At 38.6% G+C, this 21,783-nt stretch overlaps 1 protein-coding gene across 11 annotated transcripts in view; it reads right to left on the bottom strand.

Annotated features, from left to right (window-relative positions):
• Positions 1-21,783, bottom strand: part of Pard3 (par-3 family cell polarity regulator) — a 636,430-nt gene that overhangs the window by 314,842 nt on the left and 299,805 nt on the right. For all 11 annotated transcript variants that reach the window (XM_042685969.1, XM_042685972.1, XM_042685970.1 and 8 more), the window contains exon 5: positions 11,688-11,819. In XM_042685969.1, the coding sequence (XP_042541903.1) occupies positions 11,688-11,819 (132 nt within the window). The remainder of the gene's footprint in view (positions 1-11,687; positions 11,820-21,783) is intronic.

The raw sequence follows: 21,783 nt of genomic DNA, 5'->3' as shown, positions 1-21,783 counted from the left end.
ATTGACAGTATGATTTACTTTCATTCTAATAAAAATGAGGGCAAAAAAAAGGCTCTGAACCCTGGGGGTGGGAAGAAAACAACAACAAAACCCCCAGAATTTATAATATTTTAAAAATATATCCCTATCAATATTATACTCAACATGAATATGTCTGTATTCAACCCAAACCATTTGATTTTCAAAATGAACAGAAAACTGTCACTATAGTTTAATATATAATGTATTATATATTAAGTGAAAGATTATATTTTATTTTAATATATATTTAATATTAAGTAATCAAATATCCTTAGAACTAATAAAATTGACAACTATGTTGGGATGACAACATTTTCTCCCCCTAGTGACCTACAAAATACTCACTCAAGGAGAGACAAATAGCTCTTAGCCCCAACGCCCCCATACCTCTGCTTAGCCTCAGACCTTCAGATGGCTTCCTCCCGAGGCCTTAGGGACCAACCCTACTGCAGTAGACTTCATTAGGGGTAGGAGAGATGGTAGTAACAAACAAATTCTATTTCAGCCCAAGTTCAGTTAGGAGAATTTCTCACAGGAAGTTCACGAGTAAGAACGGCTGTGCTTTCCATCCCATCTGGCTTTCAAAGCAGAAACACTCACTTGCCCTTGAAGACCTTATATTCTCCCCCAATTTCTTGGTTCTTTTTAAAGTTTTTATGCCATTACTGAGCTTGAACTCAGAGCCTGTCCCTGAGCATTTTCACTCAAAGCTAGCTTGAGCCACAACTCCACTTCCAGATTTTTGGTGGATAATTGGAAATAAGAGTCTCATATTTCTATTCATTTTAATATTCATTGGTAAATTGTGACAATTATTTTTAATAAGCCCATCTTTTACAAAAAAAAAAAAAAGTCTCACAGATTTTTCTGTCCAGATTGGCTTCTAACTGCAATCCTCAGATCTCAGCCTCCTGTGGAGCTGGGAATCCAGAGGTGAGCCACCAGTATCCAGCTGACTTCTGGGTTCCTCAGTCTGTATGTCAGACCTTTTTGTCACACGTAAATACAGAGTGTCAACTGAAGATGTTATAAAATATCAACGATGTAATACTATAATGCTTACAAATGTTTATGTCTTAATGTTAACAGGTTCCTAGTAGTTTCAAGCTCATAATAAAAATCACAGCATTATATCTATGGCATTATCAAACAATAATTTAGTTACTCAACCAAGTATCTACCATGGCACAAGGTTTCAGAAAAAGCGAGGTCACTATGTGGACTTTTTCTTTTTGATTGGAGCGTATTTCGTCAAACATAGTAAGGGGTAAGTCTAGTGTTGGTAGCTCATACCTGTAATCCTTGATACTTGAGAAGCCAGTCAAGCATACATATAAGACCCTTTCTCAAGGAGCAGCTGAATACAATGGCATGTACTTCTCTTCCTAGCCATAAGGGAGGCTGAGATCAGTAGAATTACAGTTTCGGACATGCCTGTCTGGGAAGAATACAGTCATAGAGGTTCTACCTCAACAAACAAAAAATAGGAAGATCATAGATCTGGGGTACCTTGTGTAGGAGTAAGAGCTGATACCCAAAATAGGAGGGAGGGTAAAAAAAGTGCTGAAAGTACAATCTACCTAGCAAGTACAAAGCCACAGCACTGTCAAGTATGTTGTGTATTTATATGCATATGCCTGCATATGTTTTTACATATGTACATGCATATATAGATACATATATACACATATGTGTTAAACATTTCCTGTGCCATTTTAGGACAATACAGTAAAATGAATAAATACAAAATTATATTCACTCATAAATGGTATAAGGAAAAGGAGGGTGAGCAGGAAAGTAGTAGTGGAAATTGGTAGCAATGTCAGCCTCTTTGAAATTTGGGGACTAGAGAAAATTTTTTTTTTCATGGGACCCTTTATATGACAGATAAGAAGGCACCAAGTTTGTGAACTGTAAGGGACAAAAAGCAGGTTGGGCAACATTAAGATAAAAGCTTAAGAAAGAGGTTGGGGTTAGCTCAACACTGGAAAGATCTAGCAGGTACAGACATTCAGGTCCAGTAGAAAGGAGTTCAATACCAGAGGCAAGGCATGTGTGAGGACAAAGAAAAGCCCTCAGCATGTGAGGTAAAGCTTCTTCCTCATATAACAGGTCATCTGAGCACCAATGCCAACATGTACCTCTGATGGTGACACTACAAAGATGTTTCTAGGATGCTTATATTTTCTTCCTCCTTCCCTCCTTCCATTGCTTCCTTCCTTCTCTTTTTCTCTTTTCCTGTTTTCTTTCTTTTCTGTCTCCCTGTCTGCCTGCACTTCTTTCTCAATTTCTTGACGTGCAAAATTCAGTTTTATCAATGGAACAAGAAGGTCAATTAATGAATTATTTTTGATAATTAAAGGATTACCAAAGATATGAAAAGATATTATCAAAGGGTTTAAATTAATTCTACAAACTATTGATATTATTACTATTCCATCCTATAATCTGGAAATTGAAGGAAATGAGACAAAATGTTCAGTCTTCCAAACTTGTGGATTCTGATGTATTAATAATAAAAACATGGAGAGTAGGTAAATGCACTCTTCAACATCCTTGTGTGAAAATGGAACCAGGAAAACTGACAGAATGAGTGTAGTTGAGAGAGATGAAGAACCATGAAAAGGTTGATACGGATCAAGATACATTATACTTGGGAACTGACATGTTGAACTGAAATTCTTCTGTATAACTAAGGCTAATAAAAATAAATAAAAGCATTTCAAAAGTAGTATAAACTTACAGTATAGGAGCATAAACAATATTCAACTGTGCAAAGAAACCCAAGACTCTACCCAACCTCACTACCAATATTTTCACGTGTATATTGTACAAACCATGTTTATTCTCAGAACTTCAATCTCTGTAGACTTTTTCTATGTAAAACACAGACCCAGGGCTAAGATATAGCTCATAGGTATAGAACTTAATTGGCATACAAAAGAGCTCTATCTTCAGCATTGGGGTGAGGTTTAGGGGAGAGGAAAAAAATTGGAGAAAACAACGGGTCCATAAATATATAGGACCATACACATTGAGAAAAGACATAAATCACTAGACAAAATGCTTTAACACTTCAAATAGGAACTTCTCAGCACCATTTCAAGACCATATTTATGTGAACTGGACAAAGCCTGCATAAGGGCTAGATCATGAAGTCTCCAAATTAAAAATAGCTTATTAATGATTCAATTTCTACAGGCAGGCTGTAGGAAATAGGTAATGAAAACAACATATTGTAGTCTAAAAATTTCTTAACTAGTACTTTAAAAAAATAACAGTTCTAACAGCTCATGAAACAGAAATAAAGACCAAAATTTCAAAAGCAAATGACATACAGATGGATGTGAATAAAAGAGTTATCATATAAAGCAAATATCCTATTCATCGTCATATTTAAGCACACACTTCACAACAAAAAGCTCAAAAACTGCCTGCAAGGAAAATATGACAAGGCATGTAAAGGTTAAAGCTAAAAGTGAAAATGCATCTTTATCCTCAGAGAAAGGACTACATGCCTGATTCCAGCAGGAGTATTTGCAGACAAGGAAAGCAGCAACTAGCAGATTCCTGTGAAGGTTAATTCACCACAGATTCTTTCGTGCTCAGTTAGAATTTCTGACTCACTTCCTGGCTGGTTGCCCACTTTTTTTTTTTTTTAACTTTATAGACCAAAGAACAATAAATATGGTCCAAAAGGAGGAGAGATTGACAAGTAGCCCTTCAACTGTATAACCCAGATCCGGAAACAAATGAGTTTGTTTGTACCTCCTTAACTCCACTCAGCACAAAAGGATCCATGTGCTTAGCAAGTGCAAAGCAAAAGCTCTCATAGGGCATTTGGCATTCTTAAATGACATCCTATTAAAACCATGCTTTGTGCACAAACAAAAGGAAATATAAAAACTGAACACAGACACAGAGCTTAACACTAATGTCATTTTAGTGTCAGATTATGTTCTTCAGAAAAGAACCAGAGATGATTTAAAAAGATGAAATTTTCTTCTAATTCTGATAAGATACTACAGAAGCAAAATTCCAATTCTGAAAGGATGATGAGGGCATTAGAAATGCACCAGGGACAAAAATGAGCAGGGCTACTAGCATACCAAATGCTGCTTCTAATATGCAAGGAATAAAAATAATATTTAAGACAATAAAATCAGTCACTCAGGGCTGGGGCTGTAGTTCAGTGGCAACGCTCTTGCCCAGCAAGGAGATGGGCATCTAGTCCTACCTCCAGAAAAAAGGAGTTAGAGTAACTGTTCTTGCCTAAAGTGAAAGACAGGGAGGAGAGCTTCCTATTACAAGTATGCATAATACAGCAAAAACTACTTCTGGATTTACATCTGGGTTGTGTTGAATTTAGAGCACAAAGCCCAAATCTGTCAATCAAATACCACTTTCCTCATATGGCAAATAATGAAAATGGAATTTGCAGTTTATATATCTCAACAAAACTGGTGAGCTGAGAGGCCTCCCTCATTACAGGGTCAGATTTGTAAAGCTGACTCGCTGTCCAGACTCATTGCACATTTCATTGTTAAAAATGTGAAAAGGTGGCTGGGATGTAGCTCAGTGGCAAAGCGTTTGCCTAGCAAGTGCAACGTCCTGAGTTCAATTCCCAGTACCAAAAAAGAAAAGACAAAAAAAAATGTGAAAAGGTAGAATGCTTCTTGTCTCTCAGGAGAAAATAGCAAGCAAAGTGGCCAACAAGACTTCCCCAAGACATTACTGTGTCTTTTTTTTGTTGTTGTTTTTGGCAAGTCCTGGAGCTTGAACTCAAGTCCTGAGCACTGTCCCTGAGCTTCTATGGCTCAAGTCTAGCACTCTACTACTTGAGCCATAGCACCACTTCTGGCTTCTTCTGTGTAGGTGGTACTCAGGAATCGAATGCAAGGCTTCATGCATACTAGGGAAGCACTCTACCACTAAGCCACATTCCCAGCCCTACTGTGTCTTTTTAAGAATGCCCAAGCTTACTACTCAGGAAACTAAGATCTGAAGATCATGGCTAGAAGCCAGTCCAGGCAGGAAAGTCCATTAAACTCTCATCTCCAATTATCCACTAATGTAGCTCAACAAAGCTCAAGAACAGTGTCCAGACCCTGAATTCAAACACCAGAACCAGCATAGAAATAGAAAGAAGAAAAAAAGAATGTTTATCAAGAGGTCTACCCTCCAGTTCTGTTCTCCACTGATGGGTCTAATCCACAGTACTTTCACAGTCAAAAATATTCAGGACAAATAGAAATAATAGTGCGCACACACACACGCGCACACACACACACACACACACACACACACACACACACACACACAACAATAATACAATGAGAAAAATTTTAAGCTAGGTGCAGAGGTTAACACCTTGCATCTCAGCTACACAAGAAGCATAATAATAGGAGGATCACAGTTCAGGCTGTCCTAGGCAAAAAGCCAGACTGTATTGGAAAAATAATAAAAGGAAAAGGGCTAGAGATATGGCTCAAAAGGTAGAACACCTCTGGCAAGTACAAGGCCCTGCACTCAAACCCAAGTATTGTCACCAAAAGTAAATAAACATATATTAAATATATATTAAAACATATATTAAACATATACTAAAATATCAGCCACCCCATTATCAAAACACAACAAAATAATCTGCTATTACATTGATATATCCAGGTAAGATGATAAAGCATTTAAAAGGTTTACTGTTTCATTTACACTTTGGGGTCACTGAGAACAGAACAGATTTATATTATACAATAAATTCTCTGGCATTTTATAATAAAAATTCAATTTAATTTTAAAATAACCTTAATGTTTAGAGAAAACCACAATTATGTTTACTTCCGCTTGAATTTTGCAAAGGTTTGTCAATTAGGAAATAACATTAATAAGTTTTCTCCCTCTGAATAGAATATTAAATTTCAGAGGCATAAATATGGAAAATATTTAAATTTTTATTCTAAATAGAATTTTAGAATTTAAAGACAAGGTGGTTAGTGTTTTTATTTTTAACCACGATACTATCACAATAAGTAATTTAGTTACTTAATGTCTATCTATAAGCTAAAGGGTTTTTAAAAAGAACGAAAATAAGTGACAACCAAACACGCTTCAATTAGCATTTGTCAGCACAAGACCCTAACTTGGTCCTCAAGATTGAAGGCAAAGCCATGCGCCGGTGACTCACACCTGTAATCATAGCTACTCAGGAGGCTGAGATCTGAGGATCACAGTTCAAAGCAAGCCCAGGCAGGAAAATCCGTGTAACTCTTATCTCCAATTAACCACCAAAAAACCGGAAGTGGAGCTGTGGCTCAAGTGGTAGAGCACTCACCTTGAGCTGAAGAGCTGAGGGACAGAGCCCAGGCCCAGAGTTCAAACCTCATGACCAACCAAAAAAAAAAAAAAGAAGAAGGCAGAAAACAATGAAGTCCTATCTTTTCTTACATCAGATTTGCAAAGCTTTCCTACATTTTATTGCTGTGACCCCTGAATGATTTTTATTGGCTGCAGTACCCAGGCCCTGAATTCAAGGTTCAGGACTGGCACAAAACAAAGAAACAAACAACAACAACAAAAAGAAACCAGACATTACATAGGAGAGTAAGGATAATAGAGCACCAGCAATAAAATGCAAAGTTTTGTCATTGCTTTGGAAACTTCTGGCTTTGAGGCTTTGGCCAGGAAACTGGATGGTGGAATTCCTTTTTGACTAGGAAACCTCATTTCAATGGATTGTTTCCTCATCTAACACTCAGGAAACTTTTCTTCTTTCAATATAAGCTGCCAATTAGATGCAGTTTTCTTTGATGAAAAGAACCCTAAAAACATCAGTTTTCCACTAAAGGTCAGGGCAATCACTTCCCTACCACAGCAGAAGTAGCAGGTGGAAAGTACCTTGTAGCTCCTTGCCATTTCCTGCTAATTGCAGTCAGGCCTGTTCACCAGGCCAAGGTAGGGAAAATGGCAGTCTCCCAATTAGCTTGTAACTCCTTTAAGTTCCCTCTGCTTTCTAGTCCTAAATTTGTCCCATTATGAACTGTAAAGTTCCTGCCTCCTGTTCTATGGAATTTATTCGTTTCAATAAAGGGTGAGGAGATGAGAACAAAGTCAGCTTATGGCCCATTATCTGCCAATATTAAATTACAGTCAATGCAGAGTCAGAGAAATGGTAATGGCTACAAGGATGGCAGAACTACCTGTAATCTCAGCTGAATGGAAAGCTGTGAGACAAGAAGATCAATTGACCCCACAGATGGAGACCTGCAAGACCCTGTTGCAAAACAATTGCAACAATAAAAAAGAAACTAATTGCATCAGGTAATATAATTCTGTAAGTCTGTTAAAGCAATTGTGTTTGAGTAAGTTAGGAGGTGTAGCTCAAGCCACACCAGCCTACCAAGCATAAAGATCTGACTTCCAACCCTAATACTGCACACTACCACACATAGATGTGCACCCACACAAGGTTTAGGATTGTGCTGGATTCATGAATGAATTCAAATGTACCTGTAGTATTCCAGGAGGCTTAATTTTTAGGTACTTATTAAATAATTGTGATTAATGGGAGGCTGAAAATTGATTTTCCTTAATTCTTGGTATGGTAGGCATTTTCCTTCCAGCCTTGTGTGGCAGGTCCTCTTTCCCAGAACAAACTTCATTTCTTACATGGGCATTCTATTTTCATGTATATTCTCTTTAACGTTTTTGAACATTTTTTAGAGTCCTGTTTTCAGACAGCGTGTAGATTAACATGCTAACTTTTCATTTACTCAGAAGAGATCTGTATTTAACCAACTATAAGATTAGATACAGGTTATAAGTTTCCTATTTTTAATTCTGCTAACAAACTTTGTGTGTGTGTGTGTGTGTGTGTGGTCCTAGAGCTTGAGCTCAGGGCCTGGGCATTCTCCCTGAGCTTTTGCTCAAAGCTAGTGCTTTACTACTTTAAGCCATAGCTCCACTTCCAGTTTTCTGTGATTGGAGATAAGAGTCTCAGACTTTCCTGCCCAAGGCTGGCTTTGAGCCATGATCCTCCTGAGCAGCTAGGATTACAGGCATGAGCCACCAGTGCTCAGACTAATGAACATTTTAAAAAAGGTCTTGAATTTTTTTTGTTGTTTAGTAGTACTAAGAATTTGAACTTAGAGCTTTATGTCTCCAGCCCTGTTTTTCACTGATTATTATAGGGTATATTCTCAATTCCTGGGTGCTTGTCTGAACAATACATTGACATTAACATCACCTGTCTAGCTTGCACAGGTGATGTTAATGGACAGCAAGTCTTGCGTACCTTATTTTCTTGTCTGCCAGACTGCCCTGGCATTGAGATCTTCCCAATTTTAGCATTTACATATGGCTTGGAATTGACCGGTGAGAGCCACTGTACCCAGCTATGGGTTGAGAAGGGGTGTCTCAAGTTTTTCTGCCCAGACTGGCATTTTCAGATTTAGGTTGCTAGGATTGCAGGCATTTGCTGCCAGCACCCAGAAGGATGTTGAACTTTTAGAAACACTATTCATCATGAAAATTAAGGCTTTTTGTTTTGTTTCCTGAGGATCAGACTCAACATTTCAGAAGCAAGAAAACTTTTTCAAAGTAACACAAAAAAACCATCTAGTTTTCAAATGGTTCATGTTTCTTCTGAGATCTCTCAGAAATAGGAAGATATAAAGACTGACATAAGAATAAGGTGTTCTCTGAAAGACACTGAGCTCTCTTGATCCCAAAGAATTGGATTCAAGATTGAGCTGCAGGATATTCTGAGCAAGGTAAAGTCAACATTGAAAGCAAGACCACTATCGCTGGAAGTCATGGAGATGCTTCCCCAATGCTTCAATTCTTTTCCTTTTACAGAAGGAAAACACACCAACACCATGACAGAGGGCAAGAAGCTGCACATTCCCTTTGAGCTAACCCCCATAAAACCCAGCATACCCTTGGTTTCTGGAGGGAACTGCTAGCTCATCACTCCTAAGCACTCCCTCTGTCCTTGCTGATTCCATTCACAAAGTTGGTACAGTCATAATTGCCATCAAAACCCAGAGATAATGAGCAACAAGCAATCCAGTAGGAAACAGAGCAAAAACAAAACCACTGAAGGCATATCAAACCTACAATGCTCTTTACCTCTTCAGCACAGATGGCATCACTAAAGGTGCACAGCCATCAGTTCTATCCCAACGAGCCTATAAGAGGTGTTTAAGAATTGTTTCCTGCTGAGGAACCCACACTTTAGAGGCTGAATAAAAACTGGGCCCCACTTTGCACCCATGTCTTTGATCTGAGCCTTTCTCCCCTACAATTATTTTGCAACCCCCTTGGATTCCATGAAGGACAGAATTTACCAATAAGCATGCTGTGATACAAGGTAAAACTTCCTATTAGATAGGCAATGCTTTCTTCCAGGCATCTGTGGCTAAATGAAGAGAAGAGCCAAAAGCTCAGGAAAAAGAACCTGCCAAACAACTTTGAGTGACAGTCTGGTACCCCTCAGGTAATGATGGGATAATAACTTCTAAGAAATCGCACCAGAGACAAAGACTGACGTCAGGTCAAACAGGCCACACTAGGAATGTATAAGAACTATGTTTACTTCTTTCACCTTTGGTCCTGTTCTTTGTCTATAAAGCTCATGTCCATATGCCTAAAAAGGCTGAAGATGGGTTGTAGCTGCCACATAATAAATCTCCTTTCTCTGCCTTCCCTTCATCTCTTTATTTGGCATGTAGAGTGAGGGTGCTGGATCATACAGGAAGAATCCCAGGGGTTTAGACCCAGTGTCTAATATATTAAGAGGCTAAGACCACATTGCCAAGATATATACCATACAAAATATTCTTTAATCTATGAGATACAATCTTTTAGGTTATATTTTATTTTAATTATTATTATTTTGTTGTTATTGTTGGTGGTGGCGGTGGTGGTGGTCGTGGGGCCTGAACTCTGGGCTTGGGCACTGTCCCTCAGCTCTTCAGCTCAAGGCTAGCACTCTACCACTTGAGCCACAGTGCCACTTCTGGCTTTTTCTGCTTATGTGGTACTGAGGAATCGAACTCAGGATCTCATGCATGCAAGGCAAGCACTTTACCACTGAGCCACCTTCCCACCCCTGGGTTATATTTTAATAGCAAAACTAAGAAGAAAAAAAGCCTCAGATGACACATCAAGTCATTAAAGACACAGGGAATAGTTAACTGAAACTATAACTCAGTTAAGACAATTAATGCTTCCCTCTGGTGGAAGAAAAAGGGGGAAGGGATTTAATTTTGTTCGTGCGCTACCAGTCTCTGATTTCACTCTACCTGGTCATTCTGCTAATAAGAAATCATAAGAGGAGCTGGGCACTAGTGCCCCATGCCTATAATCCTAGCTACTGAGGAGGCTGAGCTCTAAGGATCATGGTTCAAAGCCAGCCCAGGCACAGGAAAGCCTGTGAGACTCTTATTTTCAATTAACCACTAAAAAGCCCAAACTGGAGCTTGGTTCAAATGATAAAGTGCTGACCTTGAGCATAAAAAGCTTAGAGACAGTACCCAAGCCCTGAGTTCCAGCCCTAAGACCAACACCAAAAAAACGAGGAGGGGAAAGGAAGGAGGTAGCAGTAGGAGACAGGAGGGGACAATAGAAGAGGGAGGGGGAGAGGGGAGGAAGAGGGACAGTGACAGGGACTGGAAGAAGGAGAGGGAGAGGGATGGGACAGGATAGGACAGGAGGAAGAAGAATGAGAGGCTTCTACTTTTCCAGATGCAGAGTCTCATGCATACCAAACAGTGAACTTGTCGTTTTTAACCACTGGTAAAGGAAGTTTTTTCTGGACTCAGAAATCAACTACCTAATGTTGTCTATACTGAGAGACTTAAAAAAAACAAAGACTTCTCAATGCAACCTCTTTAGTTTAATGATAGATTATTTTATGGCACAAATTACAAAAAAAAATCCTTAAACAAAATCATTTACAACTGCAATTGTAAAAGATTTATCTTTGTAGTTAAATGTGTGATATTTTAGAAACCCTGGGCTAATTTTTTCCTTCAAATATTGCAATAAAAAATGCCATATAGAGCACATTTAGCTAACTGCTGGTGGTCACCACCCCTCCATCTTGTTTAACAGCCCAGGTAGTATTCAGTGAAGGAAGAAAAACTTGGAAGCACTGGGCTTCAGAGGTTAAGCTGCACTAGTACTTTTACCAGACGTAAAATAAGTCCTTGACATTTATTGGAGGGTAAGTACCCAAACCTGACAAAATAATCTAAGTTCTGAAACAATACTATAGTACACATTTCTCTCATCAAGTCAAGTCAGGCAGAACAGAGTTTTCATTTGCTAACCACATCTTTGACTGATGTAATCATTTAAAGAAGAGTCAAAGCCTGGAAAACCTAATCACCAATTGCACCCCCGACTAGCAAGTCTCTATCTCTAGCATCAAAGTACAATGTCACAATTCTTCATAAAAATCGCCTGCAGATACAGCTACTCATTAGAAATCTTCCATTAGGGGCTCAGCAGAACAATATTCGTCATTTAGGTTCTACAAACGTAAATATGCAGCCTGTAACTGAACTAAAATTTGTTAGTATAAATGACCTTGAAATATTAGCACAATGACATGTGAGACAGGATGATATAACAATGATGTGTGTACAAGGACACAAGTATGTTACCTGTTCTTGCTTCTCCAGCCATTTGTCCACCATCGGGTGACTGGCACTCAGAGAGGATCGGGCATTGTCTCTCTGAAATTGGTTAGACCAGTTACTAGTATCCCGTGGGAGACTTCTGTAGTTCTCATCTTTCTATGTAAAAAGAAACAGAAAAGTGACTTGTAAAGAAACAGACTTTGCAGATTAATACCTGGATTTTCTAAAGTATCAGAAAAATTATTCTATTTATTTAAAACATTTTCTCAAGTCTGAACAAAGCAGCTGCTTTAAGGACATTCCACCAAAATTACACCTCGAAATGTAGTCATGTGCTGAGAACAGAAAAGTCTAATGCCTATAGCAAGAAAGAGGGCCACACTTGTAATATATACAAACTGGCCAAACATTTGCTTATTTAACAATCCTACTCAAATCAGTTTTTGTAATCAAGTGTGTAAAAAAATCCTAAACAACATTTTAATTTCTCAGGCATAGCATTTTCTCCTATATATTGTTCTTCCTAATATCATAATTATGTCTTGAGACAGCTTCAGTAGTTTACCTAAAATGTTGAAAACAAAGAACATTGAATACGTTTGCTTCTTCCTTAAATTCTTGTAATTTTGTAACTTTGAGAGGAGGGTTTAAGACTTAGGGCTGGGTTGTTTTTGTTGTTTGTTTTTGCCTCTTTCACAAGTTATATGATTAACTAACATCAATAAAAATGCTGGCCTGTCAGGCTAGGAAAAGTGCTGCCTGCCACTTGGGAACATGAAGACAGGAGTGAGAAAAAGGGAACTGTTAGGTAGACAGGTTTAAAAAATGGTGGGCATAACAGTGGCTGATAACACATGGCTCAATCATGATGCATTTCATTCCCATACCGCTTTGGATTCCTGCTCAAATGCTTCTTCCCATAAGGCTCAAGGTGTCTATTCCACAAATGAAAAGAGCTGAGGTGGTGCATGTACAAGCCATCAAACAATCAGTGTAGAACGCAAGTAAGGAGATGTGGGAGGAGCCCCATACTACCAAAATAAGTCCTCCAAGAAGACTCATTGGATTTGTCTTTGGGGCTTCTCTCCTAACAGGGAGTCTCATTATTTTTATTTCACTTTCAAATAAACTTGCTCCGTCTGCTATAAACACTTCCCTGTCTTTGTATTCTTTAATAAGGGGAGAAAAAACAAATCCATCCTCCAGGACAGCATCAGGAAGATCATGGTCCAAGATCAGCCTGACAACATTCGGAAGCTCCTGAAAAGCAAACTAAATGTAGAAGAGCTGAGGGTATAGCTTACATGGTAGAGCACTGCGCTGGGCACCGGTGGCTCACGCCTGCAACCCTAAGCTACTCAGGAGACTTGAGACCTGAGGAGCGTGGTTCAAAGCCAGCCTGGGCAGAAAGTCCACAAGACTCTCATGGTAGAGCACTAGCCTTGAGCAAAAGAGCACAGGGACAGCACCCAGACCCTGAGTTCAAGCCCCAGGACTAGGTGGGGGAGAGGGGGGTACCTGTCTAGTAAGTTTGAGGCCCTGAGTTCAATCCCAAGTACTATCAAAAATACTTTACTCTGATATGGTTATGACAAGTGGTATCTCTTTTTGTTTTGCAGTCATGGTGCATGAACTCAGGGCCTGTGCACTGTCCCCTGAGCTCTTTGCTCAAGGCTAACACTCTACCACTTTTGAGCCACAGCTCCACTTCCAATTTTCTGGTGGTTAATCGGAGGTAAGAGTCTCACAAACATTCCTGCCCAGCTAGCTTTGAACTGACATTCTCAGATCTCAGCCTTCTGAGTAGCTAGAATAACAGATGAGAGCCACCAGCACCTGGCCAAATGATATCTTTATATAAATATTGGTTTTTAATTCTTCCTAGATTACCAAGTGATCCTAGATGCTTCTCTCAACATATAAATTATAACAAATTGCTTTGACTCTTGAGCTTTAAACTTATTTTCAACTTCTGAAAAGAAAGGATAAATATAAGATGAAGTAGAGGAGGGAAATTTTAGCTCAATAACTAAATGTAAACTATCTCCAACAAGAAATAAATTAAAAATTTTACCTTCAGTCCAACCACTTCTAGATGTGTGCCAAATTAACCAAAACATAATATTCTCCTTAATAACTTTTTAAAGAGTAATCTGGCTATAAATACCATGCACATAAATTATTCATATTATTCATTCCTTAAACTAAATTAGTGCCAAATGATATAAAAACAAAACAGATTTATAATAGGAAAACACTATACAGAACTGAGCTATAGACAGAATTTTATTTCCTCTTCCTGAATGATGAGCTCTACCAAAGAATAAAGCAAACATAAACTCATAGTCTTGGATCTATGCCAATACTGAGACAGATAAAAATAAAAACAAAAAATTAAAAATGCTTATCAATAAAAACTTTGACATGGAACTTCATGAACTTTAAGAATCAGTCAGTAAAAAATAAAATTTTCCTTAAAACGCAGGAGGTGAAATAAACATCAGTAGCAAGGATTTTTCACATTAAACGTCTGTATGTTTCCAGTCACTGCAACGAAAAAATGCTTAACTGGAACATGACTGCAAGGGCAAAAGAAAACACAGACAAAGGAATGAGGAGCTGATCTTGTTGGAGGAAATATGGTCAAAGTCTAAGGAAAGGAATGGAATAAAGGTAAACTCTGAGATTCTCCAGATCTTAAAATTTTAAGCCCTTTTCATTTAAACGAGAACTTCAAGATGAGGCACACTGTGTTTTGCACCATAATCCATAAACACACTGACAAGAAATTCAAATAATAAAGGTTAGATAAATTTATTAATGATAGAACATCTTCCAATGCCTGCAAAAACAAGAGAAACTCTAAATGAAGTAAAAAGAAGAAGAAAAAAACAAGTACAATTCTTAATGTCATGTATTGTGGGCTGCCACCGGTGTGGGTCCTGGCTTTTATAAAGCTCATTTCTCACCATCTGAGGTGATAATTATACTAGCTCCTTACTCAAAAATTAAATCACTGAAAAGCCTCTCCAGTCTTTTCAGGAAGCAATGTATAGAGACCCCAGCAGTGCCTCCACTTGCTGAAGGACGCTTGGCTTTTCAGAAAAATGCCAGAGTCTTAGTAGAATCCATACTTTTTAAAAATAGAAAAATCATTATTTTTAACTCCCAAAGAAATAAAGAATTCAGACAAAGATAATCAATGAATGTTAAAAATGTTAGGCAAAAAAGTATTAGGAAACCTGGATGTCGTACAATGATACATTACCACTTGAGAGGAAAATGGTATCCTCAGAATGAATTGATCAGGTGCTATGAATGTTTCAGGCTTTCACTGTCTGAAATCCATTCTGCTCTCCTAGTACTGTCATTTCTCCTATTCCCATAAGCAATCACCACTGGCTCCATCTGGGAATGGTTTAGTACCATCTCCTGTACAAACTCAAATCCTTCCACCCCCAAGGAAGGCAGTGCTCACCAATACTAAGGACTATCTGAAATCCATAATCTGAGTTTCCAAGAGGATGTCCAAAGACCCCTTATAACTTAATGGAAAATAAAACCCATCTCTGATCAATGCATAAACTTTACTTATCCAGAATCCTATTCCTCTGCCCCTTCCCTCTTAATCCCCAAGGTTGTCATGCCAAGTTTTGTTCAGTCAATATCCTCTGCCAAGAGAATCTACTTCAGGAAAAACTCATCCCTCACTGAAACTGTAACATGGTCTTCCTGGACACCGGCTCTGGCTTTATCCTTTCACAATGTTCAGCGCCCACTGCCTGGCAGAACACACATTTTGTAAAAGGTATGTTCATATCATACTTGCAGTAAACACAGTAGGTGTACCAGAGAGGCACACAGACGATTGTGCTCACTGTGCCCCATGCCGCTTCACCTTCATTCTTCCTGTTTCTGTGCTGGATTTCCAATAACATTCCTTCTATAGAAAAGCTGACCATTCTTCAAAGCCAGGTCAATGGCATCCTCTCTAAGGAGCATTCCCTGTTTATCAGCAGACCAAATCATGCACTTCTTAACACCATATTCTAATTTTACTTTAATTATATATTTACTTTAATTGTATATTTAATTATAGTCATAACCTGTAATTTAAATTTTTAATTCGTAGTTCCACTGTCACAGTGAAGTCTGGTTAAGGATAGCCATTCACCTTTAAACCCAAACACTTAACACAGCAGGCTATACTACTAGGGATAGGTTCTTCTTGAATATTTTTATGCTCTGGATTTTATACAGTTTCAGAAAATAAGGATCATTAAAGGAATACTTTAAACAGGGACCAAGACAAACTTGAGTAAAATGCATTTCTACTGAAATTGAATGACTGAACTTCTACATTTATAATGTAAGATGCATAGCACTGACATGCCTATTACAATTGAATGTCACACCTATAGTATACAATGTCTGTGGCAAATGTGATTATTTCTAATTACATCTAAAATTAGTGTGCTACTTTTCCATTTAAGCCAATTACAACATGCAATTCATACAGCAGGGTACCACAGAACAATTATATTAAGAGAGATAATGGGCCTGTCTTTTTTGTACTGTACCTGAAAAATTCTATAATTTTGTATTTGTACAATCCGCTTTCAGGAGTTAATGGGTAAGAAAAATAAAACTGACATTACTCCCTCTAAATAAAATAGTTATCCTAATTCATAGTGAAAAAAATGAATCCATATATTAATTCACATGTAATGACTAGTAAATTATAGTAATTTTAAATCATTATTAAAGTTGAAAATATATTTTAATCGTTATGCAACATATACATGCAATATGTTTTCTACTTTACAATTTTGTGCTCAGATACTCATCACTTTTTAGTGAATATATTCTGCTTTTAAATTAGAAAATATTTGTTTTAGGTAATAAAACTTTACCATGTAAGACTATAAGTACACTCAGTTATGGCTCATACTATATTGTAAATCAGTGAAAAAATTAAATCAAATATATTTTGTATTTCATACTTCATAACTTAAAGATAGAAAAGCAACCTATCAATTTTTATTGTCAATCACATTTTTGCAATAAGTAAGAAGTCTACAGTAAGTTAGAGAATGTGATTTAAACTGTGTCATTCCACCATCAAATCACAAAATTCTACACATGAGTAAACAGCAAAGCAAAAGCAGAAACCAGGTGTTAATGGATCATTCCTGTAATCCTAGCTACTCAGGAGGCTGAGATCTGAGGACTGCAGTTCAAAGCCAGCCTGGGCAGCAAAGTCTGTACTCATCTCTTATTTCCAATTAATCACCAGAAATTCAGAGGTAGAGCTCAAGAGGCAGAGCACTAGCCTTGTGCAAAAAAGCTTATGGGCAGCACCCATACCCTGAGTTCAAGCCAGGAAGGAAGGAAGGAAGGAAGGAAGGGAGAGAGGGAGGGAGGGAGGGAGGAAGGAAGGAAGGAAGGAAGGAAGGAAGGAAGGAAGGAAGGAAGGAAGGAAGGAAGGAAGGAAGGAAGGAAGGAAGGAAGGAAGGAAGGAAGGAAGGAAGTAGAGCTCAAGAGGCAGAGCACTAGCCTTGTGCAAAAAAGCTTATGGGCAGCACCCATACCCTGAGTTCAAGCCAGGAAGGAAGGAAGGAAGGAAGGAAGGAAGGAAGGAAGGAAGGAAGGAAGGAAGGAAGGAAGGAAGGAAGGGAGGGAGGGAGGGAGGGAGGGAGGGAGGGAGGGAGGGAGGGAGGGAGGGAGGGAGGGAGGGAGGGAGGGAAGAGAGGGAGGGAGGGAAGAGAGGGAGAGAGAAGAGAGGGAGGGAGGGAGGGAGGGAGGGAGGGAAGAGAGGGAGGGAGGGAAGAGAGGGAGAGAGAAGAGAGGGAGGGAGGGAGGGAGGGAGGGAAGAGAGGGAGAGAGAAGAGAGGGAGGGAGGAAGGGAGGGAGGGAAGAGAGGGAGAGAGAAGAGAGGGAGAGAGAAGAGAGGGAGGGAGGGAGGAAGGGAGGGAGGAAGGAAGGATGGGAGGGAGGAAGGAAGGATGGGAGGGAGGAAGGGAGGATGGGAGGGAGGAAGGGAGGGAGGGAAAGAGAGAAAGGAGGGAGGGAGGGAGGGAGGAAGAAAGAGAAAGAGAGAAAGAAAGAAAGAAACAAACAAACAAAGACAGACAGACAGACAGACAGACAGACAACTCTGTCAGGGTTGTGATCAGTTCACTGCTGATGTAACACCAGCATTCAGGAAGTGGAGGCAGAAGAACCCTAAGTTCAAGGCTAGTTTGGTCTGTATAATGAGCTTGAGGCCACTCTGGGTTATGGTGAAACTATAACTAAATTAATTAAATCAGTGGTGCCAATATTCTAATGAGCTACTAAATAATAATAATAAACTTAATGGCTGTTAAATTTGCTAAAAATAAGAAAATTCATTTCAGAAAAGTCAGCACTTTATCTAAAAGGACTTTGTAAAAAAACATACTCTATGGTTTTAATCTCCTCCTCGGTCCCTTGGTAGGTTGGTCTATCTCCTTAGTACTCTCATTCTCTCTCCCTCTCCAATTACCATGCCTCTTTCTCTCTCAATTATAATAATCTTCATTTAGGAAGCTGTCCCTCAATCAGCCAGGCAGCTTTGGAAATGAGGGAAACTCTCCCTCTTGCCAGGAAAAAACAAAAGAAAACAAAAAGCAGATATTCATGCTGTGATCAGGGATTTTCCTTATCATTGAAATGTACCACCACTTCATCAGGTGTCAAAAAGCCACTCGGTCTGGGAAATGCATATTAACTTGCTGCTCCCAAGAAGCAAGATTCTGGCTATGGAGTCAGTCTTCCAGGTTACTTCCGACCCTCCCCTTCCCAAAGCCAATTACAAGTCAGGAAGAAATCATACAGACACCACCCAAAGCCTGGACATTGAAGCTTATTCCTGGCAGACCAAACTGAGACTACAAGACTTTATCTCTCAGAAACAGCTATTTAGCTGATTGGTCAGATTTCCTGGCAAGCCAACATCCCTCTGCTGTAAAAACCAGAACTATTCATGATTATTATAGATGTAAGGGACATTTCTATGTTAGCATAGCAACACAACTACGTTTCCACTTTCCTTCAGTGGAATTCCAAACACTCTTTCCAAAAATCATGAAGAATCACACCATATTTTGAAACATAAAATGATCCATGCATATAAATTTCACGTTTGCACCCTCTATGCATCATATGGTTTCAAATACTCCCATGTGATGTGAAAATTTCACATGTGTGACATTTTTCAGCACTTGCAATTGTGATAAAAGAAAATTCAATTTTCCACTTCATCATTTCTCCAAGAAATAATACACAAAGAACAGAGGAAACTATTTTCAGGATATTTAACCTGAAATTATGGGACTGAAGTAAGATTATTAATTATAATTTAGGATAATTTTGTTCTAAAAATTATATGAAACCTACTAAAGTCATCAGATGTTTAATGTAGCAACATCTTTCCAGTCTTCTGGGTCAGTTTATTCCTTTGTGCCACCTGATGGCTACCCCTGTACATGACCTTAAAAGCAACCACAAGGTCAAAGCTCACCAGAAAATAACTGTAAAATGCTCTGTAAATAAAACTATCTTAACTGTAATTTCTGACCTTTAAATCACCTTCTACAAAGTGAATGAGGGAGGAAAGAAAGAAAGAGATGAAAGACAAAAAGAACCTTCAACCTGAGAAGGAACAGAGGAAAAATAAATGGACTTACCCACCAAAAAAGAGCAGATAAAATTAACCAACCTATAAATAAAGCAGAAAGTCAGGCAGTCCCTATCAGTTTGAACTTATTACATGCCCATTAAGGTTTTTGTTTGCTGTTTTTTTGTTTTTGTTTTTGTTTTGCTTGTTGTTGTCACAATCCCCAATTCCTGGGGCTAGTACTTAGGTCCTAGGTGCTATCCCTGAGCTCTTTTTACCTAAAAAGTTATTACTCTATCATTTGACCCAAAATTCTACTTCTAGTTGTTTTGGTAGGTTATTGAAAACAAGAGCCTCATGGACTTTCCTTCCTGGGATGTCTTTGAAATGTAATCCTTAGATCTCAGGCTCTTGAGTCTAAGATTACAGTTATGAGCCAAGAACTCCAGGCACTATTAGTGTGTTTTTTAAATAACAAAAGAAAGAATTTTATTGCAAATCGTTTTTGATTTCAGTTGTTGTTTTTCCCCAGATTTGGGAATATTTGCATATCCATGAGATATCCTGAGAAGAGGAATGAAGGCTAAACATCAAGTACTTATGTTACATACACACTAATACACATACATGAAGATTATTTTATACAACATTTTAGTAATTTTCCAATTGTGGTATAATAATGGTATTAAAAACGATTCAAATTTTTAAACATTTTAGGCTTTAGATTTCATATTGGAGATGTTCTGTTTGTATTTGCCATAATTTACCCTAGAAACATAGCACAAACTGTTCTCTTTTAAAGTGGAGGAGCTGTTCAAGAATTAAAGCACCAAATTTTTGCAAAAAAAAGTCAAGTAAGAACTCAAGGCCCTGAGTTCAAGCGCCAATTGTGTCAACTCCCCCCCACCCTCCCGCAAGTCCTCCTTATCTGTAGTTTAGCTTTCTAAGGTTTTAGTTATTCATTGGCCACCAGACCAAAATTACAGTGGAAAATGGAGTATTACAGAAATAACCAACTAAGTTCTAATTTGAACAACATTCTAAGGGATGATGAAAGAGATGATCAAATAGTGTCTTACCATTCTGTTCCTCTGTCCCAACCAGAATGTATATCATCCCTTTGTCTAGTAATCCTCACTGTACATACAACACAGCCTGCCCATTGGTCAGATCTATCAGATCAGCTGACAGGGTATCATACTGCTAAAGTTCAAGGGATCTTATTTCACTTAATAATAGTCCCAAAGTACTAAACTAAGGGTGGCCTGCAATTCAAATAAGCTAAGACAAGTAGACAAACCACCTTAAACTGAAAAGGTGAAAGTTTTCAACTTAATAAAGAAAAAAGAATCATGGACTAGGGTTGCTCACATCAATAGTGGGTGTGAATCTTCTATTCACAAAATCATGCAGAAAGAAAAATACATTGGTGCTCATTTTGCTATTATTCTTCAAACTACAAAAGTCAGCCTGACCAATTAGTTAAGACAGAAAAACGTACTGAATTATAAAGGTCCCATATGTAAGGGTTGGAGAAAGCAGATCTCCCCCACGGTTGTTCAGTCCGAAGAGAGTTTGTTTGAGAGAGCCAAACTGCTGGCCCGCACCAGAAGGAGGTGTGCAGAAAGAGCAATTATACAGGGGAAGGCTAGGAGAGATGTAACTGCAGCCCATATGAAGGGACCTGGGAGCCTGGGATCCTCTCAGGTTCTGGGAGAACTTCTCCTGGTAGTCTTACATTGAGAGAGAACAAAGGTCAGACCTAAGGGCCATATTATCTTGTTGTTGTTGTTGTTTCCTTTAGTACTAGAGTTTGAACTCAAGAGTCCATGCTTGTTAAGCAAGTGCTCTACCATTTAAGCCACACCTATAGCCCATACTATCTAAAATTTATGACATGGATAAAAAGCTTGGGACTATATCCTCTGTTAATAAGAGGCATTGAAGAGACAAAGGAAAGAATAAGTGTTTATGACTTGTTTCACAGAGAAGGATAACACAAGGAAGAAAACTTATCAAAGGTGCACATGATTTTGTAAAAACAATGGCTCTGTGGTTGTTAGTGATACACACACACACAAACACACACACACATACACATACACAGACAGTTGCAGTAGAAATTATAAAACACTGACTCTGTAATGCTTCAAATTTTTAAACATAAAAAGGCCAAAATGCAAGAATTCTGACACAAACATTTACCATAGCACCTCTATAGCTTCAATTTTATGAGTAATGAGTGAGTATCTTCTTTTCTTTTCTTTTCTTTTTTTTTTTTTTTTTTTTGGGGGGGGGGGGGGTCCCGGTCGTGGGGCCTGAACTCTAGGTCTGGGTGCTGTCCCTCAGCTCTTCAGCTCAAGGCTGGCGCTCTACCACTTGAGCCACAGCGCCACTTCTGGCTTTTTTTTTCTTTTTTTGCTAATGTGGTGCTGAGGAGTCGAACCCAGGGCCTCAGGCATGCAAGGCAAGCACTCTACC

This window comes from Dipodomys spectabilis, unplaced genomic scaffold (genome assembly GCF_019054845.1).
Source record: "Dipodomys spectabilis isolate Male_0828 unplaced genomic scaffold, ASM1905484v1 ptg000096l, whole genome shotgun sequence".
Taxonomy (NCBI): Eukaryota; Metazoa; Chordata; class Mammalia; order Rodentia; family Heteromyidae; genus Dipodomys; species Dipodomys spectabilis.
Note: the sequence above shows the minus strand (reverse complement) of the source record. Positions and strands in the feature narration are given on the sequence as shown.